The 25,623-nt window shown below is 53.1% G+C and overlaps 3 protein-coding genes across 5 annotated transcripts in view; 2 read left to right on the top strand and 1 right to left on the bottom strand.

The window, feature by feature from the left end:
* The window catches only part of ZNRF3 (zinc and ring finger 3), a 145,366-nt gene extending 133,837 nt beyond the window's left edge, over positions 1 to 11,529 (top strand). For both annotated transcript variants that reach the window (XM_025267412.3, XM_006080960.4), the window contains exons 5-9: positions 1,168 to 1,278; positions 2,225 to 2,392; positions 4,466 to 4,568; positions 5,173 to 6,936; positions 7,974 to 11,529. In XM_025267412.3, coding sequence (XP_025123197.3) covers positions 1,168 to 1,278; positions 2,225 to 2,392; positions 4,466 to 4,568; positions 5,173 to 6,936; positions 7,974 to 8,017 — 2,190 coding nt within the window. In that variant the 3' untranslated portion in view covers positions 8,018 to 11,529. The remainder of the gene's footprint in view (positions 1 to 1,167; positions 1,279 to 2,224; positions 2,393 to 4,465; positions 4,569 to 5,172; positions 6,937 to 7,973) is intronic.
* A 412-nt stretch (positions 11,530 to 11,941) lies between these two features.
* Positions 11,942 to 23,311, bottom strand: C17H22orf31 (chromosome 17 C22orf31 homolog). Its single transcript, XM_045163180.1, has 5 exons — positions 23,305 to 23,311; positions 22,999 to 23,184; positions 21,941 to 22,020; positions 13,854 to 14,303; positions 11,942 to 12,545 (listed from the first exon to the last, which is right to left on the bottom strand). The coding sequence occupies exons 1-5, from the start codon at positions 23,309 to 23,311 to the stop codon at positions 12,120 to 12,122; spliced, it is 1,149 nt and encodes a 382-aa protein (XP_045019115.1). The 3' UTR covers positions 11,942 to 12,119.
* KREMEN1 (kringle containing transmembrane protein 1) overlaps positions 23,295 to 25,623 on the top strand; it is a 54,302-nt gene continuing 51,973 nt past the window's right edge. The window contains exon 1 of one of the 2 annotated variants that reach the window (XM_025267411.3): positions 23,295 to 23,406. In XM_025267411.3, coding sequence (XP_025123196.1) covers positions 23,310 to 23,406 — 97 coding nt within the window. In that variant the 5' untranslated portion in view covers positions 23,295 to 23,309. Of the gene's footprint in view, positions 23,407 to 24,636; positions 24,701 to 25,623 lie in introns of those variants that run through there. The other variant, XM_044929995.2, reaches the window with a different exon arrangement.

Raw genomic sequence — 25,623 nt, 5'->3', positions numbered from 1 at the left:
AGGGCATCTGAAAAGCCTTTCCAGATATAGATGACTTGTGACCAGGTGTCTTTTGCACCTGGCGTCCCCTGTGGGTGACTTCCTGTCCCTTTTTCTCTTCTGCCCCATCTTCCCATGAAAAGCTGACTAAGGACTGAAGGGAAGGGCGCCCTACCCTCAGCTGCTTTTCCTGGGTCTCCCTCCTCCCATGCATCTTCACTAAGAGGATAAAGCCTGTGCTTCCTCCTTCCTGTGGGGCAAGTGCATTACCGAAACTCCCTAACCTGGACTAGAATCTGGAAATGTAAGCTTTCAACTGGGATCGGAGCTCACGACCTCCAGGTGGTTAATGAACAGCTTTGTCTTCTAGGCTTCTCTTATAGTTGTGTTAAAGCCATGCTGCTGGCATCCTCTGCCCAACCTCAGGCTCAAGATTCTAGGAACCTGGGACAGGTGCTCCATAGATGGTTTATTTCCTCTTCCCAAATATTGGAATATTCACATAAAGAAGGATCCTTTCACAAAAAATACCCAGATGCTCGTAGCATTCAGTGAGCAAAACTCCACTCCAGCGGGCCAAATGCACGTCCCAGATCAGGTGGCTGTAAGGTTTTAGGAGGCTGTATGCCATGAGGGAAAGGTAAGAACTAAAACCAGAGGGAGTTTGCAGAAGAACTGACTTGCTGGCTGCTTTTTAAAAGGAAAAAAGAGCACTTTGGTAAATATGACTCACTATAGTAGAAGCTGATATTTGTGGAAGCAGCGTACAATTTTCTGAGTTGTTGTAAACCATTAATTATACGGTTAGTAATCACTGTTCCCTCAAAACATGACACTCACTCCTTTGTCCCATAAATGTGATATTTGTGTTTATTTGGAAGGGCCTCTCCCACCGGGTACGGCGGACTCTGCACTGTTCCGCAGGGAGCTGGGCTCAGTGAGTAGAGTTCTCCCAGCTGTTAGGAGGCCTGGCTAAGACCCCGGCAGGCCTCCCCTGGCCGCACTGCAGGCACTCCCTGGGCCCGGAGAGCGCACAGGGCGCCTGTTAGCAGAAGCCCCGGTGTGTCCACAAAGGAGGGGAAACGCAGCCCAGAGGCTCCATCCCTCCGCTGCCCAGAGCCAACCCAATGCCTATGCCCATCCCCAGGCTAAAGAGCGCCGTGACTCACTGTGTCTCTTCTGTTCCAGCAACCCACTGAGTACTTCGATATGGGGATATTCCTGGCTTTCTTCGTCGTGGTCTCCTTGGTCTGCCTCATCCTCCTTGTCAAAATCAAGCTGAAGCAGCGACGCAGTCAGGTAATGGCCCCAGAGCGGCCCATCACCTTCATCCCCGAGGCCCCGCTGCCAGTGCAGACCAGGGCAGGGTCCTGCCCCGTCACTGCAGCCTCTTCCCTGCTGGCCCAGAGTCAGCAAAGATGGAGAAAAGCCAGAGCGGAGCTCAGAGCACTGAGCTGTTTCTGTTCCAAAAAGGCCGGTCCTCTCAATACAAGGGTCAAGCGCTGGTGCTGTTTCCAGCCACAGGTTTTTCCAAAAAAATGTTTGAATGTTAACATGGAGCCCGAGAGTCTTGCTCCCCAGATATGATCAGGGGACCAGCAGGCTCAGCATCACCTGGGAGCTTGGGAGACGTGCAGAGTCTCAGGCCTCACCCCAGACCTATTGTGTCCGAATCTGCATCTACCAAGCTCTCCAGGCGATTCTCAATGAACAGAGGAGCCATGCTAGTGCCCCGGCTGACACAGCACTGCGTGGTTACAGGAAGGAACTGTTTGGGGGCAGAGGGCAATGGAGGGACACTCAGGAGTCCAGACTCTCAGGGGTGTAGCAGTGTGATGTCCCCAGAGAGACACAGCGCCAAGGGTCAGGTGGGCCATCAGCAACAGAGCAGCAGCTGGTGTCTGTCGAGCACGTCCAGTCTGCCAAGTGCAGAGCACCCCCACAAGTTATTCACTGGCCCTCGGGACGTTCTTCAGTGAAGGGAGGAGCCCTTAGCCCAGAGGAGACTTGGCCAAATAACTCAAGCAGACCTCTGCCGGATCTGCTGCTTAGGCCAATGTGGTGGACACTCGGGAGTCTGGAAGACCTGTGCTCTTGGGCCGTGGTCTCTCCATGTTTAGTGATTCCTCAGCAGTCTGTCCTGGCCGGATGGAGACTAGCATTAGGCTGACCGTGGCCCCCCGGGGGGTGACCGCCACTGTTAACACAACCCAGATCCTCACACGGGCCACGTTCTGCTGCACAGAATTCCATGAACAGGCTGGCTGTGCAGGCCCTGGAGAAGATGGAAACCAGGAAGTTCAACTCCAAGAGCAAGGGGCGCCGGGAGGGGAGCTGCGGGGCCCTGGACACACTCAGCAGCAGCTCCACGTCTGACTGTGCCATCTGCCTGGAGAAGTACATCGACGGGGAGGTAATGGCGGGGGCGGGGCCTGGCCCCGTGGGGACGAGCCGAGGATGAGAGGGACTGGCCCGCAGAGGGCGCACGGGACCCGGAAGGACAGGCCCCACGGGCCTTCCCCACAGCCTTGTGGGACAAGGGCTGAGCCTGCCAAGTGTCCCGGGGGCATCCTGAGACCTTGCAACTGCTGTCCCCCCCAGAAGGGGGTGGCCACATGCATAAACACTCTCTCCCAGGGACCTGGCTGAACACAAGTTGATCAGCAATCTATGTAACTCTGGTTTTAGGAATATTTACAGTTAATTTACATTTGAAGAAAGTGAAAGTGTTAGTCACTCAGTCGTGTCTGACTCTTTGTAACCCCATGGACTGTAGCCCACCAGGCTCCTCTGCTGTCCATGGGATTTCCCCGGGCAAGAATATTAGAGTGGGTTGCCATTTCCTTCTCTGGGGGATCTTCCTGACCTAGGGATCGAACCCTGGTCTCCTACATTGGCAGGCAGATTCTTTACTGCTGAGCCACAAGGGGTGGGGAGCTTCTTAAATTAATTAAATTTAAATTAATTAATTTACACTTATTAAATTGAGGGCAGTAGGAGAAGGGGGCAACAGAGGAGAGGGTTGGATAGCATCACCGAGTCAGTGGACATGAGTTTGAGCAAACTCAGGGAAAGGAAAGAGTCAGACATGACTTAGTGACAGAACAACAGCAAGACTTAATTTTCGCATTGCTCATCTGAAAACTCTGGGACTCAGCTTCATACAGTCCTCTCCTGAAAGCTGTGTGGAACACTTACACTCATTTTAACTTATAAAGAGACAAAGGAAGGGACTCTCCTGGTGGTCCAGTGGTTACGACTCCACGCTTTTTCTGCCAGGGGCTCAGGTTCGATCCCTGGTTGGGGATTTAAGATCGCACAAGCCAGGTTGGTATGGAAAAAAAAAAGAAAGTAAGGACAAAGGATGTGATGTCTCCTTTGTCCTTCTAGCTTTTTTTGTGAAAATTTCAAACTTTCAGAAAAGTTGCAAGAAGCATACAGTGAACGCTGTTATCATTCACTGAGAGTCACTTCGTACATCTGCTTCATTTCCTTCCGGGCAGAAACACACGTAAATACACACATTTGAGGGAGTAAGGGGGCAAACCACTTCAGAATTAGTTGCAGGCATTTGACGCCCCTTTGATGAAAGTGTCCTGCCACTGTGTAGACTGTTGGATGAAAAACAAGGTTTTACAGAGGCTTTCAAATGAATGGTCTCACACAGTCTCTACCTGCAGACTGCTTGAGCTCTCATCTGGGCCCAGGAGGGTTCTAGCTCTGCGATCTTGGGCAAGTAACTTTACTCTCTGTGTCTCTGCTTATGACACGAGCCCAAGACTGGCCTGAACTCCCAGTAATCACCAAGGTCACGTGAGAAAATCTAGGTAGGACTCTGGTCACGGTCAGGCACAGCCTTAGGGGTTAGTTGGAATGTGACTATGGTTAGCTGGTCCGAGAATGGAAAATCAAAAGTGGCAAGTCCAGAGGGTGCTCTGGGCGCAGGAACTTTAGGGGCATTTCTGCCTGCCTCAGAACCCCATCACCTCCTCTCCATGTTGGGAGTTTTGTTACAGACCACGTGTCCTCAGGTGAATGTTGAGGGTCCATGAAGGGAAAGGTGGGACAACTTTGCCCCTTTTCTGTCCCACCTGTCAGTCATGAATCCCAGGCATCGTCCTTTCTACCCACCTCATTTTGGGTATCCAGAGCCAGCCACCATCCCAGAAATGCAAAAGGTTTTGGAGCGCACCTAGCTGTCCCTCACGCCCCAGGCTGAGCAGCCTGTGCGAGCACACGGCTCTGGCGGGCCTGTGTGAGTGGCCCAAATGTGAGTGCCCTCCTCCAGAGGCAAGAAGGGAGCCTACTTCCTCCCTTGACACCAAGCACCGTGGTTGGAGCCAAAGATGGGGATGGTGGAGCCTCAGCACCGCCACGGTGCACTGGGCTCCTTGGCCCACTCCGGCCCCACAGGAAGAAAGAAGCATGTGCGACCGCCCTCTGCCCGGGCCCACGTTCAGGCTCTGTGTCTTCTCTCCTGCCCCAGGAACTGCGGGTCATCCCCTGCACTCACCGCTTTCACAGGAAGTGCGTAGACCCCTGGCTGCTGCAACACCACACCTGCCCCCACTGTCGACACAACATCATAGGTAACGCTCCGCTGCCCCTGTCCCTGCCAAGAGGCACTGTCTTTCCCAGGTGCCTAGTGGGAGCAGGACGGGCACCACGGGCTGGTGAGCTGGCAGACCACCAAGGCACTGCCGCCAGGACCTGGAGGCACCGGGGGGCCTGGGGAGGTCTGCTGGAGGGTCAGCCTGGGTCTGAGCTCTGGCTTTGACACAACTGGGTTCCTGACCTTGGACCAGGCCCCTGGCCTCTCCAGGCCTCGGGCCCACAGTCTCTTAAGCAGGACAAGAGTGGTGACATGATGCTGTGTCACTGTGGGGGAGCCTGAGGGCCCAGAAGGCAGGGTGCCCTCCCCGTAGCCGCTTTTCCAAGAGGGTCAGGGCCTTTCCTCTCCGGTCTCGGTTGCTCTCTGGAGGCTCTTGTCACTCAGAGCAGCTGGGATGTGGGAGATGGACCCTAATAGGAGTGACCACCCTGAGAGTGGAGAAGCATGAGGCTTCTGCCCGCATGGCCGGGTTTGGTGGGAGCTTAGAATGGGTCAGAACCCCCCGGTGCCAACTGCTTCAGTCTGCCGGTGTCTGCCCCTCTAACTCCGCCCGCTGACCTGTTTCCTGCGCTTCTCCCCAGAACAAAAGGGAAACCCGAGCGGCGTGTGCGTGGAGACCAGCAGCCTGGCGCGCGGGCGGCAGCAGAGGGTGATCCTGCCGGTGCACCACCCGGGCCGCGTGCACAGGGCCGGCGCCGTGCCCACCTACCCCACGAGGACCAGCATGGACGCCCACGGGAATCCGGTCACACTGCTGACCGTGGACCGGCGCGGGGAGCAAGGCCTCTTCTCACCGCAGACCCCCGCCTACATCCGCGGCTACCCGCCCCTCCACCTGGACCACGGCCTGGCGGCGCACCGCTGTGGCCTGGAGCACCGGCCCTACTCGCCCGCGCCCCCCTTCCGCAGGCCCAAGTTCGGCGGCCGCAGCTTCTCCAAGGCAGCTTGCTTCTCGCAGTATGAGACCATGTACCAGCACTACTACTTCCGGGGCCTCAGCTACCCCGAGCCCGAGGGGCAGCCGCCCCCCAGCCTGGCCCCCGGGAGCCCGGCGCGGGCCTTCCCCCCGGGTGGCGGTGGCGGCGGCAGCCTGCTCTTCGCGCCCGCGGCCCCGGCCTCGCCCCTGGAGAGCGGCAGCGCATCCAGCTTCAGCTGCTACCACGGCCACCGCTCGGTATGCAGCGGCTACCTGGCCGACGGCCCGGGCAGCGACAGCAGCAGTAGCAGCAGCAGCAGCGGCAGCTCGGGCCAGTGCCGCTGCTCGTCCAGCGACTCGGTGGTGGACTGCACGGAGGTCAGCAACCAGGGCGTGTACGGCAGCTGCTCCACCTTCCGCAGCTCGCTCAGCAGCGACTACGACCCCTTCGTCTACCGTAGCCGCAGCCCCTGTCGCGCCGGCGATGTGGGGGGCTCGGGCCGGGGCCCCGTGGTGCGCCTCGATGGCTCCCCGGCCCCCGAAGAGCCCCCGGCGGCAGCCCGTGGCCCCGGCCCCGCGCGTGGGGAGCCCTGGCCCGGGCCCGCCTCGGTCTCGGCCTCCGCCTCGGGGGACCAGCTGTCCACCTGCAGCCTGGAGATGAACTACAGCAGCAGCTCCTCCCTGGAGCCCCGGGGGCCCCACAGCTCTACCTCACAAGGGGGGCTCGAGGCCTCTCCCGGCGCCGCCCCGGACCTCAGGAGGACCTGGAAGGGGGCCCGAGAGGGGCCGTCGTGCACCTGCTGCTGCGAGCCCCCGGCCCCCGCCCCAGAGCCCGGCGCGGGGGCGGCCGGGGGTGGCGCCTTGTACCTGGGCCCCCCGCCCTGTGAGGGGTGCGGCCCCCCGGGCGGGGAGCCACAGCCCGCGAGCTCCCAGGGCCTGTACGGCCTTCACCCGGACCATCTGCCCAGGACGGACGGGGTGAAGTACGAGGGCCTGCCCTGCTGCTTCTATGAAGAGAAGCAGGTGGCCCGCGGCCGCGGGGGCGGCGGCTGCTACACCGAGGACTGCTCGGTGCGCGTGCAGTACACGCTGGCCCAGGAGCCCCCGGTCGGCTGTCACCCCGGGGCCCGGGACCTGAGCCAGCGCGTCCCCATCATTCCGGAGGATGTGGACAGCGACTTGGGCTTGCCCTCCAACTGCCAGGGGACCCGTGGCCTTGGCCCGTGGGGGGGGACGCTTCCTGGTCCGGATGCCCTGTGGCCCCACAGGAGCCTGGGAGCAGCCCAAGAAGAACGGGTTCTGTGCTGCCCGGCCAGGGCACCACGGCCACCTGGCTGCCCTCCGGAGGATGTGGGAGCCCCCGGGGCCAGCTCCCCCAGAGCTCTCCGGGACACTCGGGAGTCCAGCGCCACAGCCCCCGAGGCTGCAGGTGAGAGCGGACGGTGACAGCAGGCCCGGGTTGGGGTCTTCTCTCCCCATGGTCACTTCCTGGGTGACTTTTCTTGGTGCGCTTGGCTTTAAACCCCATCCGTACCTGGTGATTTACAGGTGGTACTCCCCCACCTACCCCTCCTCTGTGCTCCAGACCTGGGGGCCTTGTGCATCCCTCACCTCTCCCCCAGATGCCCCGTATGCAGCCCACCCAACCCTCTGCACCCTCTCCTCCAGGGCTCCCCACCCGGATGCCCCAGCCCTGAGCCTGCCCTGCCCCTCCTGCTTCGGGGTCCTGGACTCCACGGTCTGTCTGTGAGAACCCTGTGTGCTGGTTTGCCCCTCATCCAGAAAGGGGAATCCCCAGAAAAATGAAACTTAGCTAAAAGACATGCAGAATTCTAGTCCAGATTTTTTACTATGAGGTTGAGCAGACATGGTCAAACTGCGATAATGTTTCCAAACATTTTGTCTCAGGAGTGGGCGAACGGTGGGCAGCCTAGCACCTAGCACCGGGACCGTTCCATCTGCATAGTAAACCCCACAAGGGTCTCCGCTGCTCCCCACCCGCTGTCCGCAGCCAGGCCCATCCGCTCTCTCCAGGGTGAGGGTAGTAGCCCTCTGACTGGTCTCCTCTGGCTGATCTTGTCCTCTGTTCCACGTCGGCGCCACAGTTGTCTCTCTTTAAACACTAAGTCTGTCTTTACACCAGAAAACCCCTCACTGACTTGCCATTACCCTCTGAATTTTAGAACTGTAGACCCCTCTCCCAGCTGATCAGGCCCTGCCAACCCCTCTGACCACCTCCTGCTTCCCTCCTTGTTCATGAAGTCATCCGCCCCGTGCCCCCATCCTGTTCCCCTAACATGCCAGGCGGTCCCAGCCCCCAGGTGCCTCTGCCGCTTCTCTCCTGCAGATCTCGGCTTAAGCGCCCCCAGGGGATGGGCCCCTGGGTCCCTTGCCTGGTCCCCGCACATGGTGCCCAAAGGCTGCGGGGCCGGCCCCCTCCCCTGATGGTGGTTTTCTCTCTCCCAGGACTGATATCTCGCCCGGTGGACAGCGGCAGCCCTGGAGCCTGAGCTCCGAAGGAACTCTTCCTTGGAAATGGGAACTGTATGGAGACTCCAAACTCTGACTTCCTACAGAAAAAAGAAAACAAACAACAAAAAAAATTTTTTTTAGCTTTGACAAACACAAAAGTGGTAATAAAAAGAGCCCTCCTTCTCAACCCAAAATGTGAGCCACCTGTGGCAACCCCCCCACCCCCATTAACAAACCAACAGACAAAATTCTGAGTCTTTTGCCTCTTTGATAACATGTTACTCTTCTGTTTTGTAAAGTGTGTGTGCTTGGGGTTCTGAGGTGTGTGGGATTGACTTCTCTGCCTTTTTTTTTTTTTAAGATATTATATGTAAGTGTAAAAAGTTATTTAAATATATATTTTAAAGAACCCTAACTGCCAACTTTTGCTGGAAAAAAAAAAAAAAAAAAATCACTGCTGCATTAATTGAACCACATCATGTGTAGATACTGTTGTCTCCCTGGAGGGAGCTCAGGCCTTTGAAAAGCTCAGGGCTACACCTGCCTTAGAAAATGAACCAGAAACTTGAAGTAAAGCTAGCTGATATGGGTACAAACTCTGAGGAACAATGCAATGCTGCCTCTTTCTTTCTCGTGGCAAATCCCAACGTACAAAGCGTCAGGCCTCCTCGGAAGCCAGGCCTGTCCAGCCCGTACCTGCAGGCCGATGATGGCAACAGCCGGGGGTCGGGCGGAAGGTCTGCCGCACTGGGGAGTCGGGACAAGCCATTGCTACGTAAGCCCCGGGGTGACAGGGACGATTCTGCTCAGGCTGTCCCCCCTGGTCCGCGTCCTAGGTAGGACAGAGCCCTGATCTTGGGCTTCCCGCCGCTGGCTGCAGAGATGGTTCGATGTGGGGTGTGGGGACAGACACCCAGGAGGAATGAATGTACATGGTTTTGCAGCCTCGGTGTCTGACCCAAGTTGGGGGAGGGGAGGGATGGAGGGCACCCTGGCGCAGAGTGGGCTTGTGTGCATGCGTCTCAGCGGGCGCGGACACGCGCCCGGACTGTTCCGACTTTGGGATATCTTCCTAGGGGCGCGTGGCAGGGACCCCATAGGGTCTGAGCTCCGTATGAAAGTTTCCCATCCCATTGCTTCAGGGTTGTTCAGCCCTCTGCCTCATGGCTGAAATTGCTCATCTCGCCTGCAAATGTCTACTATCCTTTCTACCTAATGCACTATTATGTATGTATTGATTCTCCATGAGACAGAGAGAAAGAGACTATCAGATAGTTTAGCCCCAAAGGGTAGGTTTTTGTATATTGTCCCAGCCTTTCGTTTTCTTTTGTTGTTGTCGTTTTAAGAGGGAGGGAGAGTTTAAAAACCCAAACCGTTTTTTAAAAGATGTTTCCGTTTTAAAAGGGAGAATCTATTTAAAGCTGTTTCAGATCAGGGATCATTAACCTGTTTGTCCAATGTATTTCTTGTCCTTAAAAAAAAAAAAGTGTTTTTTTTTTTGTTTTTTTTTTTTAAGGAAACTAATCACCTTACCCCTTGTGTCTGCTAACTCTTCTGGTCATTTCTGCTTGTTCATTTATTCAGCAGGTGTTTGTTGTCATCTGAAATGCTCATTTGCCGAATAGAACCTTGAGTCCTGGCCCCCACATAGGTGGGGAAGTGGAGACCTCTGCCAGGGGGCTGTAAGACTCTTCTCTAATCTACCCCAGGGGAGGTCAGCCCAGGGTCTGCACCAGAACATTTTGAATGAAAATCTTATTGAATCCCTTTCTTAAAAAGCCCAGCCTGTGGTGAGGACATCTGCTTACTTCCGGCCAGGATTTGTCAGAAAGAAATCTCAGCATCAAGCGATTGAGCCATCTGCCCATTAAGGGGCTCGCTGTGGTGAGATTTGTCCCCCAGCCTCCGCCGTGCGACATCCCTCTGGGGCCACCCCCACCCCCAGCCCCACCTGTGCCTGGCGCACCTGTTGGTGAGGGTGTGGGCAGCGCCTGAGCGGGTAATGTGTGATCTGGGCCGCCTTTATTCCTGGGGCGGAGAGTAGCAGCTGCAGAGGACAGCAACTTGCATAGGGAACGGGTGGGGGCTTCTAACATGAACTACAAAAAGCAGCTTCTCATTGTTGAGATTCTGTTTGTTTGTGGTTTTCTGTTTTTTGTTTGTTTTTAATGCCTTCAAGTGCATATTCTCTTCTTTGTCTGAAAGCCGACCTCCCCCAAAGTGGCTTGCTTTAGTCCCGACTGGGAAAAAACAAACCACTCCTCAACAGCCTTAAGCAATAAATGGATGAGGAGAACATGTGGCTTCAACTGGGCTTATTAGAATAAATGTGTCCAATTTTCATTTGAAAAGAGCAGTAACTACAGATGGCAAAAGAAATGCATCTAATTTTCATATTTTATAGGGTGGTAGAAACAGAACAATGAATTTTTCAGACTTTGAAATCTCTAACCATTGTCTTAAATCTGTGTTGGGTCACAAAGCATAATAACCCGACTATATTGCCTCACGTTCAAGTCAAAAGAACTGTCTTCTTTGAAGTCGTAAGACTCCAATAATGATAAGTATCTTTTCTCAGTGGCCTCTCCGGGGCATGTGGGGGTTATGTAGACGTGGAAACTGGAAGCCTCGAATCTTCCATGGAGAACCACCCCCAACACACACATACCCATGAGCAGGAATGTGACTGTTGGGTGTGGTCCGATGGCCCAGCCTTGGGTGTAGGGCAGCCTTGTAGATTGAAGAGTGCTGGAACCAGTGAAAAATGGGGGTTGGGGAGTTCTGGACCACTAGGTACCTCTTTGTGGCCACAGCCCTGGGATGCTGGCCTTATCTCTCCGTCTCTTCGCCTCTCCCTTGCCTTGACCCTGACCCTGACCCTGACCCTAACCCACACCATTTTATAAAGCTCCTTCTGCTGCCCACAGCCCACACCCTCCCTAATGTGCTGCTAGCCCCTACTCAAAGCTCATGCAGGACTAATGCTTTTAAAATGAGGTCTAAAAAATAATTACTAATCAAGAGTATTATTTTTTACACAGAACTGCCTTTTTCTATTCTTTATATAAACTCTATTGTATTGGTCTAACAAGGCACTATTTTAAAATGTTTTTTTAAAAAAATATTTCTCCCGTAGCACTTAAAAGATATTTTGTAAAGACTTTTGCTGTAAAGATTTTGTAATAAAGTTGTCTAAGGGCTCCTTCTCCAACATTACCATTTTTAAAAAATGTTTTAAAGGCTAGAAAACAACTTATGTATATTCTGTATATGTATAGCAGCACATTTCATTTATGGAAATATGTTCTCAGAATATTTATTTACTAATATATTTATCTTAAGCCATGTCTTATGTTGAGAGTGTGACATTGTTGGAATAATCATTGAAAATGACTAACATGAAGCCCTGTAAATACATGATAATTGCACACAGATTTTACATATTTGCCGACCAAAAATGATTTAAAACAAGTTGTAGTCTTCTATGGTTTTGTAACAAATTGTACAAATGACTGTAAAAAAAAAATACAATTTTATCAAGTATGTGTTACATTCTGTCGTCGCTCTGTTTGGTAAAGGTCTTACAGATGCCACAAAGGTGACCTGTGCGTGAAGCAGTGCCTGTCACCCACGGGGGCTTCTGTGTAAACAGAATTCAGGTAACTGGGGATCCAGGTGATGTCCCGGGCGAGCATTTGTGAGTATGTCCCTGGTGGTGGTGGCAAGTTTTCTGCTCAGCCCTGTGTGTGTGTGGCAGGGGAGGGCGAATCCCAGGAGCCTACTTTTTAAAAATGGGGACCATAGGCTGGATGTAACCATCGACTTCACCTGCCAGGCCTTTTCCTACCTGGAAGACTGAGGTCCTCCAGCCCCTCTCTAAGGAAAAGGGACTTGTAGGAAAAAGGCTTAAGTGTCCAGCCTGGGAATGACCAAACCCTGAAGGTGGAGAGGGGGCCCTGCATCTAAAGTGAATCTCCTACCGATCCAAGCTTGCTTCCCCCCTGCCCCGGGGAAGGTAGTCACTGATTTGTAAAGCGCTCTGAGATCATGTGGAAGGTGCAAAGCGGTGTTTATTTTTCAGACATCCAGCAGAGAACATCCTAATCCTGTGAGCTCCAGTTCCTATTTCTCCCTCTTGAGCTATTTCTTGGGTACAGCCTCCTCAACAGGCTCCTCGTGGTCTTCCAGCCGCTTCCTGCCCGGCAGCGGGTCCTGAGCGTCTTCGGGGACGGCAGCCTGTCTGCACAGAGCCCCCCAGAGCTTTTGTTTGATGGCCTTGCCCAGCTCCAGGCTGTACCTCTTGGGGGTCCCAGAAGGATTCCACAGCATGGGCTCTACCACAGAATGGTACAGAGCCCGGTAGCTCTCAGTGGGGAGGCCATGGATGACTAATGCGTCCTCGGACAACTGCTGCCTCTTCCTGGTTTCGGGAAGCGAGGCTCGGCCCTTCCAGGACGCTGTCCCCATGTCCCGAGGTAGCGCTTGGGTGGCGGCCACATGTTCAGCATATCTGCTCTCAAGATCTTGGCAGACCGTCGCTTTTTTCTCCTTTGAACCCTCTTTACTCTAGCCAGGAAGAAAGCAGAGAAGTCAAAGCTAAAACTTGAGAAGGGAGCTCAGAATAATTATCTGGGATTTGTGTCCCCAGTCTTGGTTACAGCCACAACCAACATTGTCTAGCATGTTCTACTTTACTGAATTCCTTCAGGGACGCCTCTGCGAGCGATTCGCCACCACACTGGAAGGTCAGCGGGAGACGGCTCTAAAGGCAAGGATCTGGGAATGGGTTTGCCCAAGGCCACACGGCCACTGGGTGGGCCACGGCTGTCACCTACAGAGTGCCACACAGGACCCCAAGCATCTACTCAGCGCCAGCCTCGGCTCAAACACCGTTTGCGTGTACTAACTCATTTCATTCTCATGAAACCCTATGAAGAAAGGGCTGTCAATCCCCGTTTTATAGATGACAAAAGCCAATTACAGTCAGATTTGGGATCAGAACCCTGAGTGACTAGCTCCAGGAGGCATTCTTTTTTTAATTGGAATATAATTACCCTGCTTTCCTGGTGGCTCAGTAAAGAATCTGCCTGCAATGCAGGAGACCTGAGTTTGATCCCTGGGTCAGGAAGATCCCCTGGAGAAGGGAATGGCAACCCACTCCAGTATGCTTGCCTGGAGAATCCCAAGGACAGGGAGCTTGGTGGGCTACAGTCCAAGGGGTCGAAAAGAGTCTGATATGAGTGAGTGACTAACACTTTCACTTTCTTCATAATTGCTTTACAATGTTGTATTGGTCTCGGCTGTACAATGAAGTCGATCAGATATATATTCACACATTCATCCCCTCCCTTTTGGACCTCCCTCCCACCTCACCCCCACCCCACTGCCATCCCACCCCTCTAGGTCATCACGGAGCACCAAGCTGAGCTCCCTGTGCTATGGAGCAGGTTCCCACACAGTGCCTCCTGAGCTCTGCTGGCCACCATGGAGTAACAGAGCTGGACTCCTATCAGGCCTCTGGATGCCAGGGTCTTCATGTTCAGATTTATAGCTAGATCTGTGGCTCAGCTCTGGGGTTCAGGCATGTGTCTCTGAGCCTTTCTCATCTTCATTTTCCCTTCACATCAAGTTCTTTTTGTCTCTGCTTCTGAAAACCACTTTGTCCTCCTCTCGAGCTGGGCAGAGGATACATAGGCATGACCCCGGATCTCGTATTCTCTCTGCTATATCAACCCCCCCACCCCCATCCTAACTGCCCGCGACCCCCGCATGCCATCTTTAACTTCAGGATTTCCTCTTCTTCGTGGGAATCCCTAGCTCACCTTTCCCTCTTCCCACTCTGTCACATTTCCTCCACCACCGGCCCTCTCCTACCTCGTTGACGCCCCCTGCAAGCTTCCTGCGCCTGAGCAAGCCTGGCTGCTGCCCTGCTGGCTGCTTGCTCTTGGAACTGATGGAGTTTCTTGTTCCGCCCTGCTGGGTGGTTTTCATTGTTGTATCGTCCCTGGGCTTTAATCTCTTGGAGGGTTTTGCATCTCCAAACTTGCGTGGCACTGGGCAGCATTTCTCCTTCAGCTGTCGCCTGAGCACCAGTTTCACCAGGGAGAAGGAACTGGCAATTGCTGGCTCCTTTACAACTTCCCAAGAAGAGGTGGGACCTGGTGTGGGGGCAGTGGTGTTCGGCTCAGCACATGTTCTGGTTGTCCAGATGTTGGTGAGAGCTGGCGAGTCCACATAGCAGTCCTGGAGCCTGGTGTTCAGTAAGATAGACTGTCGGAGTCCATAGGCAGGGATGCTGGGGTCTCGTCTCACATAGATTGGATGCTAGAATCATAAGGGGGAAAGAGGAATAAAAAAGACCAATTCTCAAGCTGAGACTAGAAGGTCTATTTTGGAGGTAAAGTACTAACATCTTTTTAAAGACCATTCCTTCCCCAAAAACTCTTAGAAACCTTTCTACATATCCTCTCTCCTGCTCACCAAAGCCTTTTGTACCAAGTAGGAAAGCAATAGTAACTTCACAACGTCACAGTGATGGTCAGGTTCTCAAACATAGCATGCTTGCACTGGAAGTGGAGGGAGGGTTGGGGAGCATTTATAAGGAATTAAAAGCAATTTCTGTCTCCTGGAAAGCTAAGGGAAACCACAGTGGGAGAGGAATGGGAGACAGGATCACTTGAGCTGCCTATAGAGCTGTAGCCAGTTCTCAACTCTGCTGCAACCCAGAAATGACAGCAGGTAAAAATCCCGCCAAGTCCTGAAATCGCTTCTAACCAGACTGCCATGAGCCAAGAAAAGCTGCTAAGCAGGGAAATATACTCTGGGGTCTATAAAGGCAAAAGCACAATGTAAATGATGCTGGCCTCCATTCCCCAGGACCAGCCAAGAACAAGAGAACAATTTGGAGAGATTAGAATCACACACTTAAAAGAGACCTGGCTTTCTAAGAAATGTCATCTATAATAAAATAAAATCACCTTACCATATTTCAGTTGCCTTAAACTTTATTTTAGCTAGCTTAGTAGGGGGAAGAAATGTGTATTTTCTTTTCCCTTTTTCTCTTTTGTTTTTTGTTTTGTTTTGCTTTGTTTTAATATTTCTATCACCTGTCTTTCTCTGCCTCAGTCACGCATGGGCAAACTGCTGTTTGTTTCGATTTTGGCTCTCATACAGGCAGTTTTGAACCATTATCTCTAGTATTTATGATGTCACTTTGGTTTGTGATGTGGGTGTGGGTGGGTGTTACATCATCAGATTTTTATAGTTGATTTATGTTGGAAGAAGTTCTATCTTCTTGTGCTTACAGCCTCAGGAACTTCTCTAGCCCTCTTCTCCCCCAAAATGGCTTGGGTGAATTTTGAAGGTCCTGACATTCTTAAGAAGCACCCTCTGCACGCAGCATACTCAAATATGCAGACCAGATTTGTGGGTACAGGTAGAGAGATGTATCTTTACCTGTGCACAAGGGCCCTTCTCCGTGCACATAAAGAAGGTACTGTTACATTCTCAGAACGGCTGCCAAGGTTAGGGACCAGAAATGAAAGAACACGTTCCTGCAGCCCTGGGCACCTACCTCTGCCCGCGTGTCTCTCCCGGGGAGACTACATGGTTTCTGGAATGTGGTTTTATTTTACATCCCATGGCAAATGCAGTAATTAGAGCTGTTAGCAGTGTCAAGGGCTTGAAACAAGAACAAAGACGCCTCTTCCTGGGAACTCTTGGGCAATGCTGAGCTCCTTATCAGGTGCTCGCCCCGTTGGGGGTTTTGACATTTCATGTGCAGAATGCCAAAGGAGGCTCCCTCCCCAGGGGGAGGAGGAGAGCAAAATGATGGAAAAACAGAGCATGAGTCTGGCAGAAGTTCCTGGAATCACATGTGTTGCCTGTTTGATTTTTGTTTGTTTGTTTGTTTTTGTTTTTGTCCCCGGAGTGAATCAAAGTTGCAGGCAGACTGCACCGCAGGCTGCCATGGAACCACCTCCAGGCCACTGGCATCTGGACCCACAGAGGCTCAGGAGGACAATGGGGCCCATTCAGTGGCGGAGCCTTGGCCTCACCTCCTGAGAGGTGGGTCAGTTTTAGAGCAGGGCATCAGAAAGGGTTTGTCTCTGGGAAGGGTTTGTGAACGTCTGGAGGTTGGTCAGGCAGGCATCCTTTCAAAGTTGGTGAGCCCCGGAGAAGTGCGACCTGGCTCTGGGGCTACGGTCTGCCTTTATTCCGCATTGTGGGAACAGGAGGGCAAGACACAGGGAACCGCATCTCTGTTTCCCTTCGCTCCTTTCCCGTCTTGAGGTTGACTTTTCCTCACCACCTCGTTCCAAACACTCAAATGTATTTACTTTCCTGGGCCTTTGACTCAATCACTGAGCAACACTGCTCTGCCTCTCAGAATCTCTTTCTAGCACAGAGCTCTTCACACAGATGGCAGCTGATACATACTCTTCAAGCTCTGTTAAATCTGTCTTCTTCAGTTGACACTGCCCCAAAAGTAATCCTCATGTTCTTTACCAATAATTCAGAGTAATTTGACGTGTGCTATAGCACTAAAAAGCCTCTTGATGAAAGTGAAAGAGGAGAGTGAAAAAGTTGGCTTAAAGCTCAACATTCAGAAAACTAAGATCATGGCATCCGGTCCCATCACTTCATGGGAAATAGATGGGGAAACAGTGGAAACAGTGTCAGAATATATTTTGGGGGGCTCCAAAATCACTGCAGATGGTGACTGCAGCCATGAAATTAAAAGACGCTTACTCCTTGGAAGGCAACTTAAGACCAACCTAGATAGCATATTCAAAAGCAGAGACATTACTTTGCCAACAAAGGTCCATCTAGTCAAGGCTATGGTTTTTCCAGTGGTCATGTATGGATGTGAGAGTTGGACTGTGAAGAAAGCTGAGTGCTGAAGAATTGATGCTTTTGAACTGTGGTGTTGGAGAAGACTCTTGAGAGTCCCTTGGACTGCAAGGAGATCCAACCAGTCCATCCTAAAGAAGACCAGTCCTGAGTGTTCATTGGAAGGACTGATGCTAAAGCTGAAACTCCAGTACTTTGGCCACCTCATGTGAAGAGATGACTCATTGGAAAAGACTCTGATGCTGGGAGGGATTGGGGGCAGGAGGAGAAGGGGACAACAGAGAATGAGATGGCTGAATGGCATCACCGACTTGACGGACATGAGTTTGAGTGAACTCATGAGTTGGTGATGGACAGGGAAGCCTGGCGTGCTGCAATTCATGGGGTCTCAAAGAGTCAGACACGACTGAGCAACTGAACTGAACTGATTGCTCCTATTTCTGTAAAACCTGTTTTGATTGAATGCTCACTGTAGTCCAAAGCATGGTTCTAGACTCTTTACCAACATCATCTCACAAAATGGTACCAACAGTCTTCTTTAAAAACAAACAAACTTATTTATTTGGCTGCCCAAAGTCTTCATTGCTGCACACAGGATCTTCAGTCTGCATTGTGCCATATGCAATCTTTAGTTGCGGCATGTTGGATCTAGTTCTCTGACCAGGGATTGAACCCAGGCCCCATGCATTGGGAGCACGGAGTCTTAGCCACTGGACCACCAGGGAAGTTTCTCCCCCTGGTTTTAGAAGTTGTCTCGAATGTCCCCTGCTGTGTTAGGTGCACAGGGAAGTGGGTATATGAGGATACATTAAACAAAGTAACTAGTCATTAACAGAGGTTGTTCCATTGAAGGTTGTTCAGAAGTATGAAATCAGGATGGAAAGACTGCATCTGGTCCAGGGTCCTGAAACCATGGCAAGAGTTTCCATCGTTGGTGCCAACCCTTGGTCCAGAGAACTTGGGGTTGAGGCCGTAGGGCTTCCGTGTTGCGGAAAGATCTGTCCCTCAGTTTGATTGGCCAATGAACCTTTTTTATGTGCTGAGCTAAGTCTAAATAACTTTTACTTTCCACCCATCCTTTGGAACTCTTCTTCTTGACATATCTAAATCACCGCTTCTATTTGCAAACACATCTGCTCTTCTCTGATGTTTAGCCAGGCTCTCCTCACTGTATTTTTAGCTCTATTAATCTTTCTTCTTTCTTTTTCTTCTTTACTACCCCTCTTCTTCTTTGTAGTTTTTCTTAGCTCCTATTCTCTTTCTGGAGGGTTGGTGAATAAAGAGGAAATTGAGCCAATTCATATGAATTCTCCTCTTCCTCCTTCATGCCCCATCCTCAAATTCTAATGGAATTTAGTTGTTTTTAATTTCCGCAGAAGATGTTTTTAACACCCAAGCAAGTAAACTTCCACACCCATATGGGAACACATCTGAAGTTCGTGATGTAGAAGTTTTAGGAAAGAAGAGAGAAACTCTGGATGAGAGAATTTGTAGATTCCTGAGCCGTGATGCAAACTCAGAGGACCAGTGATTTAGACCACATGTGCCGTACACACACCTCTCATGGCCAAGTATGTGAGATGAGGGTGTCCTGCCTACCCTGCCAACCCCTTCTCACCTGGCTCTGGGTTCTCAGACGTGGCCACCAGATGGCCCACAGACATCTCTAACTCATTGTGTTCAAAACCAAATTCTTTTTCTCCCTTCACCTCCATCAGAAAAGAAAAACTACTGCGTCTCTTCTCCATCACTAGTTGCCTGACTCAGAAGCTAGGAGACAGGGTCAGTAACAGTACTGTGCTGAGATGAGCCTGAGACTAAAGGAAAATCAGGAATCGAGATCCTGATTTTATTTAAAAATTTAAGATTCTGTTCATGAGTTTTTTGGGCATTCATTTAGAGTTTTTAAAAATATTGCATTTAAATGTAATCCACTGGGACTTCCCTGGCAGTCTACTGGTTAAGACTGTGCTTTCAATGTAGGGGATACAGGTTCAATCCCTGGTTGGGGAAACTAAGATCCCAACGCAACACGGCACAGCCAAGAAATTTTTTTTTTTTTAATTTAAAAAGTACATAAAAACACAGTCCAGGGCTTCCCTGGTGGCTTAGTGGTAAAGAATCGCCTGCCAATGCAGGAGACAAGTGTCCACTCACTGATCCGGGAAGATCCCACATGCCGAGGAGCAATAAAGCCTGTGCGCTGCAACTACTGAGTCCTTGCTCTAGAGCCTGGGAACTGCAACAGCTGAAGCCCATGAGCCCTAGAGCCTGTTCTCCACAAGAAGAGAAGCCTCAGCAGTGAGCAGCCCACGCACTGCAATTAGAGAGTGGCCCCCAGTCTCCACAACTAGAGAAAAGTCTCTGCAGCAACAAAGACCCAGCAAGGCCAAAGATAAAATAATTTTCAAAAATACAGTCCATTAAATATATTTAATATATTTTAAACTTGATTAAATATTTATCTTGATTACTGAGTTTGGAGCTGAATCGCTTCAGTTGTGTCTGACTGTTTGCGACCCTGTAGATCGTAGCCCCGGAGAAGGCAATGGCACCCCACTCCAGTACTCTTGCCTGGAAAATCCCATGGAAGGAGGAGCCTGGTAGGCTGCAGTCCATGGGGTAGCTAGGAGTCAGACATGACTGAGCAACTTCACTTTCACTTTTCACTTTCATGCATTGGAGAAGGAAATGGCAACCCACTCCAGTATTCTTGCCTGGAGAATCCCAGGGACAGGGGAGCCTGGTGGGCTGCCATCTCTGGGGTCGCACAGAGTCGGACACAATTGAAGCGGCTTAGCAGCAGCACCAGCAGCACCAGATCATAGCCCACCAGGCTCCTCTGTCCATGGGATTCTCCAGGCAAGAATACTGGAGTGGATTGCCATGCTCTTCTCCAGGGGATCTTCCTGACCCAGGAATCGAACCCGCATCTCTTATGTCTCCTGCACTGGCAGCCAGGTTCTTCACCACTAGCACCACCTGGGTTTGGGGGCCCCCTTAAATCTTGTGCTTAAAGCCAATGCCTCACTTACCTCACCCTAATCCCAGCCCTGGACCACTCAGGGAGCATTGGTTGCTAGAAGCCACAAAGACAAGAAGGCACTTCACCACAGTGGGTGATGAGGTGTGTGGTCTTGAAGTCCCACTGGGGTCAAAGCCCAGCTCCGCCACTAGGCGACCTTTGGGCAAGCCATTAACCATCTTTGTATGAGGGGGCTGGTAAGGCTGCCTCCCTTGTAGGGTGACTGTCATACATGCAATATGATGACAAACCCTGCACCCTGCCGAGAGCTCAGTAAAATCCTCAGTGAACGCCTGCTATTCTTGTTATTATAACCAGACTTCTCATCTCATGCTCTCTCCACAGCATGACTGCCCTTTGAGCAGAAATCATCCCAGCTGGAGTTTCAAAGATACCAGGATCCCCCAAACTCCACCAGCTGAGACCACTCAGATTTTTCCTGCTGCCCTCAGGAGGAATCCAAGGGCCTGAATGCAGAGCCAGCAGACAGACACCAGCCTCTTCCTGGAGGCCCAGGGGCTACGATCAATGTCCTCACTCTTTCCATGAAATAAAGCTGCTTAAGGACTGAGGCATGTGAAGCACTGAAATGAATATCTCAGGCAGCTCCTTGCCAGGGCCCGGACCACATAATTGAGCAAAGACCTTGAGCCCTTACGTGACCTGACCTAGACCTGCTTGGCTGTATTTTTAGTCTCTGTGTGCTGTTTCCATCACCTGTGCTGGGCTTTACGCTGGAAAAGAGGGGAGGGAGGCCTGGGGACAGCTAGAGGGATGTTTCTCATGGCAGCCAGTGGGGGCAGGGGCTTGCACATTATTTCTCAGTTCTGTTGTACAAGCCAGCTTTCTGGGGCTTGCAACATTCCAGGGCTGTGTGTAGTTGATGACACAGGCCTTCAAGCTTAGGAGGACCCCAGGCTTGGTTTAATGTTCTATTGTTGCTATCTGGAAATTCTTCATTTTGAAGAAAGGGACCCCACATTTTCATCTCTCACTGTAGCCCATTCTGGTTACACAAGGCCAAGAGAGCAGACTGGCACATCCAGTCAGCAGGGGTGCCTTTCTGCAGGACAGTAAGACAGATGGGAGCTACTACCATGAGGCATAAATCCCCAGATTTGGCCAAATAAACCTGATTTTGAAACCCCTGTCTGCCCTTCTTATTTCCTCTTCTGAAACTAGGATGAGATGTGAAAGGACCTCATAAACTATAGAGAGCTGTGTCCTGCTTTGCTAAAACCATCCCCTAGCGGACTGTTTAAAACACTCCACAGAGCATCCTCTGTCAATATCATCATTTTCTGGTCTTTGTCCTACTTGGTGATCTCCGAAAATCACATTATCTTCCTGTTGGTTCTCTCCCAGCCTCTCCCCTCTGTATGAGTGTCAGTTCAGACTGTAAGTTCTTATCTTGGTGCTTTTGACAGACTCCTCACTTAGCATTTGTTGAAGGAAGGAAGGATCCCCTTCCCTAAGTACTCACTTTGTGCTGATCATTCTACCTGAATCTCCCCCATTTTGTTCTCCTTCAAGCGGCTCCTGCTTGGGAGGGTGCACGTTCAGAGGTGAAGGATTCCCAGGTTGTGTTACAGGAGGCAATTTTGGAGGTGGGGAAGGACCAGAAATGGTGCAGAAGACAGAGGGTAAATTAAGTGCAAGACACCAGGTGGGACGTGGAGGGAGTGTCTCTGGGAACCTGGGAGAGGGGCGGCCCCCTGCTCCAAGGAGCCCAGAGGAGTCTCCACCTCGGGAATGACACAGGGAAAACAATGACTGAACAAGATGACTCTTGTCGGGGCGCTGGGTCGTGTGGGTGGAGAAGGAGGGAGCCCAGAGGCGTCGTGGGAGGTAGGTGCGCCTTTGGGGCGCCTCTGGAAGCAGCTGGGACGGGGTAGGGGGGATGGTTGGGGGCGAAGTGGCAGGCGAGGGGACGGCCCCCGGGGCGTTAGGGGGCACAGGGGACGGTGTCCCTAAAGCCCGCTGGGAGCCTGAGGGCCGGGGAGAGCCCAGCTCCGCTCAGGGCGCTGCGAGTCTGCATGAGAGGGCGGACGTTTCCGCCGCCGCGCCTGGCGCAGGCCCGCACTTGCAAGTCTGGTACCAGGGACTTAAAAACTCCCGGCGCATCGCCCGGACCTGCCCTGCGGGGCGTTGCCGCGGCGCTTTCTGCGGGAGCCGGAGGAAAATTTCTGCCTAGGGAAGTGCGGGGTAGGAGAAGGGCCTACCACAGACCCTGGGGCGGGCAGGGAAGACCTTGCCGGGGAGTGAGGAGCAATGGGCCGGCCACACGGGGGCCCAGAGCCGCCACGCGCTTTCTGCGCCAGGGGATCCAAGTGTCTGAGAAAGCACCGTCGGCCCCACCCACTTCTGGGTCGGGAGCTTCACTTGTTTCTATGGAATCTAACCTAATTTTGTGAGGGCCTTTTATTATTTCTATTTTGCAGATGACTAAGAGCCGGGAACTTACCCTAGTTGACAAAAGATGTGTTTTAGGATTCGGAACCAGGGCTCAGTATGCTGCCTCTTTTGTGCCTGCAAGAATCGGCATGGTGAAAAGAACTCAACATTTTCTAAGCTCCTACTATATGTGTGTAAAAGTTTCCACGCATTTTCTCGTTAGTACCACCGCTTTGGGAGTAATTGTTATCAACGCCCCCGTTTAACCGATGAAGAAGTTGAAATAAGAGAGCTATTTTCCCTTTCCCGGGTGGCTCAGCTGGTAAAGAATCCGCCTGCAATGCGGGAGACCTGGGTTCGATCCCTTCGTTGGGAAGATCCCCTGGAGAAGGGAACGGCTACCCACTTCCAGTATTCTGGCCTGGAGAATTGCATAGTCTATGGGGTTGCAAAGAGTCGGACACGACTGAGCGACTTTCACTCTCAAGATCTTACAGGTGATCAAGTGGGATATGAATCCGGTCAGGCTGACTCCAGAGCACCCTTTTTAAAACCGCTGCGATGAGCCAAGCAAAGAAAATTGGTTTGCAAAGTGCTGTTTTGATTTTTACGGCTGCGGTTGAGCCCGCGTGTGGGTCGCGACCCGAGCGAGGGTGGAGCAGGGGTCACTGGGCGCCCGGCCCGGTCCAGCCGGGTCAAACCTCCACTCGGGGACTCGGAGTCGGTGCCCTAAGCCCCGCCCCTTACCTGTAGGTCCCGCCCCTCGAATCTGCCAAGTGAATGCTCCGCCGGTGGGCGGGGCCAGGTGCAGTTGGGGGGATGTGGGCGGGTCCTGGCGCGTGAGTGGCAGGCACGGGCGGGCGCCGTCGGCTCCGCCCCTCGGGCCTCGCGGCTGAGCCGGGCGGTCCCGGGGCGGCCGGGGCGGTGGCGGAGCTGGGGAGGGCGGGCCGGGGCGGGGCCACGCTCAAGCCCAGCGTCCCGCTCCCATGGCCGCCCCCGGCTCCCTGCGCTGCCCCCTCTCCCCCGGGCCGCGCCCCGGGGCCCCGCACTGACGGCCCATGGCGCCGCCCGCCGCCCGCCTCGCCCTGCTCTCCGCCGCCGCGCTCACGCTGGCCGCCCGGCCCGCGCCCAGCCCCGGCCTTGGCCCCGGACCCGGTGAGTGAGCGAGCCCCCCGCCGCCGCCTGTCCCTCGCGGAGCCCGCCCGGGGCCCCAACTCCCTCGCCCCTGCTTGGTGGGGCTGCTTTTCCAGCCCCTCAGCGACGCCCCTCGGACTAGGCGGCCCTTCTCCTCAGGCCCCTCCGCGACGCCCCCGGCCGGCGCCCTCTCTGCCTCAGTGCCTCAGATCCTTTCCTCAGGCTCCTCAGCGACGCGCCCCCGGGCCGGGAGGTCTCCCCTCTCAGGACCTCGCACCCCCAGCCCAGTCCCCTGGGGCGACTCGCCCCGCTTGGGGACGCTGCCCCACCCCCACCCCAAGCCCCTCAGCGACACCCCGGGCCAGGACGCCCTCCGCCAGCCCCACAGCGACGCCCCCCGGCCCCTTTCCCTCCCACGTCCGCGGGCCCCGCGCCTCCCGGCTCCTCAGCGGGTGCAGAGAGGCGACGAGAGCGGGCGCCCGGCCCCTCTGCCCGGGTCTGCGCCCCGCTAGCCCAGCTCTGTAATCTGCGCCTCGTGGGGAGTCGAGTTGACCTGCCTGTCCTACTAGTAGAGGCGGATCTGGGTCCCAAGACGACCGGCTCTGCCCTGCCTGCACGTCCCCTTACCCGCCCCGCCCCCACCCCCGGGGCCCGCTTTGAACTTCCCGGGGACTCAGGTGCAGGTCTAGCGTGGGGAGAGGAAGAAAGGAAGGGGGTGATAGCAAACGTCTCCCCTAGAGTTTAGTGTGCTCATCGTGCCAGTGCAACGCAGAGCCCCCGTTTCCCGTGGGTGTCTCCACACTTTAAACAGGGTCACCCGCTCCCCAGGCCAAGGTCAAGGCCAGGTTTTCCCCACATGGGGCCCTAGACCAGGATGGAAGCTGGAACTTGCTTAGCTTGCCCTCACACCCTTCCTTGCAGCAGAACTCTCCCAAGTTGAAGAGCAGGCAAGAGGGCGTTGTCTGGCCCAGGTACCTTCCTCAGCAGGTTGTTCAAGTGTGGGGAATTGGACGTGAGGGAAAGGGGTGGGAAAAGTGCATTACAGATTTGCCTGAGTGGGAAAACTCAAGCCTCTGGGCTCTCCACCCAAAGTCGCAGACTGTGATGTTGGAGAGACAGGATTTTGCTGCTGAAAGAAAACTCTGGGTTGCTTTGTTTACTTGCCAGCTTGGTTTCCTGATAAAGATCAAGTTTAATGTTGTCACTTACTGCCTGACTTTGGGCTGTGCCTCTCTGAGCCTCAGTTTCCTCATCTGTAAAGGAGGGATGATGGCAATTCCCTTGCTGGTTGTGAAGATTAAAGGATATACTGCAGGTAACACACCCACACACAGCAGGCAGTCACTGAACACATTTAAGAATTCTTTTTATAGTGCTTCACAGTTTGCCAAGTGCTGGACACCTCCTTTGCGCTGGGAATGCTCTGAGCTTCCAATCTGATTAAACCCCGTAAAAGGCAAGGCTTGGCTTTAGAGAGAGAGGTAGAAGGGGGCTCTCCAAGTGCTGTAAAGCTTAGGCTCAGGAAGGGGTTTCTGAGTGATCAGTGGCCTCTTAAGGGGACATCTACAAAAACTTCTGCAGAAGTTTGATCACTTGTACTGTTTACCGTATGTGAGGAATGACGGAGGAACTTTCTGAGAGCCAGAATATGTCAACATAACTGTAACCTAGTAACCCCTTAGCTCCACTTTGCCATCTCTGTGGCCAGGATTTAGTGTCCTCTATGGAGAGAGGTACAGGTGGAAATAAACTGGTTCCTCTCCTGGAAAGGGCAAAGTAATAGCTCTAAAAAGTGTTCAGGGAGCCTGCTGTGTGCTTATGCTTGTTGGAAGGTGGCACCCTCCTCAGGCACCTTTGCTTCAGTAGAAAGGGTCAAGTGCAGCAGCCCTTATGTCACGTGAACCTCAAACCTCGGTGTGCTTTTATTGCAGGGTCTGGGGTTTGTGTGTGCCTGCGTGCTCGCTTAGTCCTTAAGTACTGCAGCCCTATGGACTATAGCCCGCCAGGCTCCTCTGTCCATGGGATTTTCCAGACAAGAATACTGGAGTGGGTTGCCATTTCCTCCTCCAGGGGATCTTCCTGACCCAGGGATCAAACTCAAATCTCCTAAGTCTCCTGCATTGGCAGGTGGATTCTTTACACTGAGCCACCTGGGAAGAGTGGGTCTGGGTTAGAGACAAATAAATAACCATTATGAAATGATTTGTGATAAGGCCTATCTTCCCAATTCAGTGAGCC

Source organism: Bubalus bubalis, chromosome 17 (genome assembly GCF_019923935.1).
Source record: "Bubalus bubalis isolate 160015118507 breed Murrah chromosome 17, NDDB_SH_1, whole genome shotgun sequence".
Classification (NCBI taxonomy): domain Eukaryota; kingdom Metazoa; phylum Chordata; class Mammalia; order Artiodactyla; family Bovidae; genus Bubalus; species Bubalus bubalis.
Note: the sequence above shows the minus strand (reverse complement) of the source record. Positions and strands in the feature narration are given on the sequence as shown.

Bases quoted from the DNA above. Each gene is read 5' to 3' on its own strand.
- C17H22orf31 (XM_045163180.1), bottom strand. The intron at 14,304-21,940 runs GTGCGGGCCTGC...TTATGATTCTAG, and splicing joins CCCTGGTACCAGACTTGCAA to CATCCAATCTATGTGAGACG. The intron at 12,546-13,853 runs GTAGGAGAGGGC...CTTCCTGGCTAG, and splicing joins TTGCAGGGGGCGTCAACGAG to AGTAAAGAGGGTTCAAAGGA.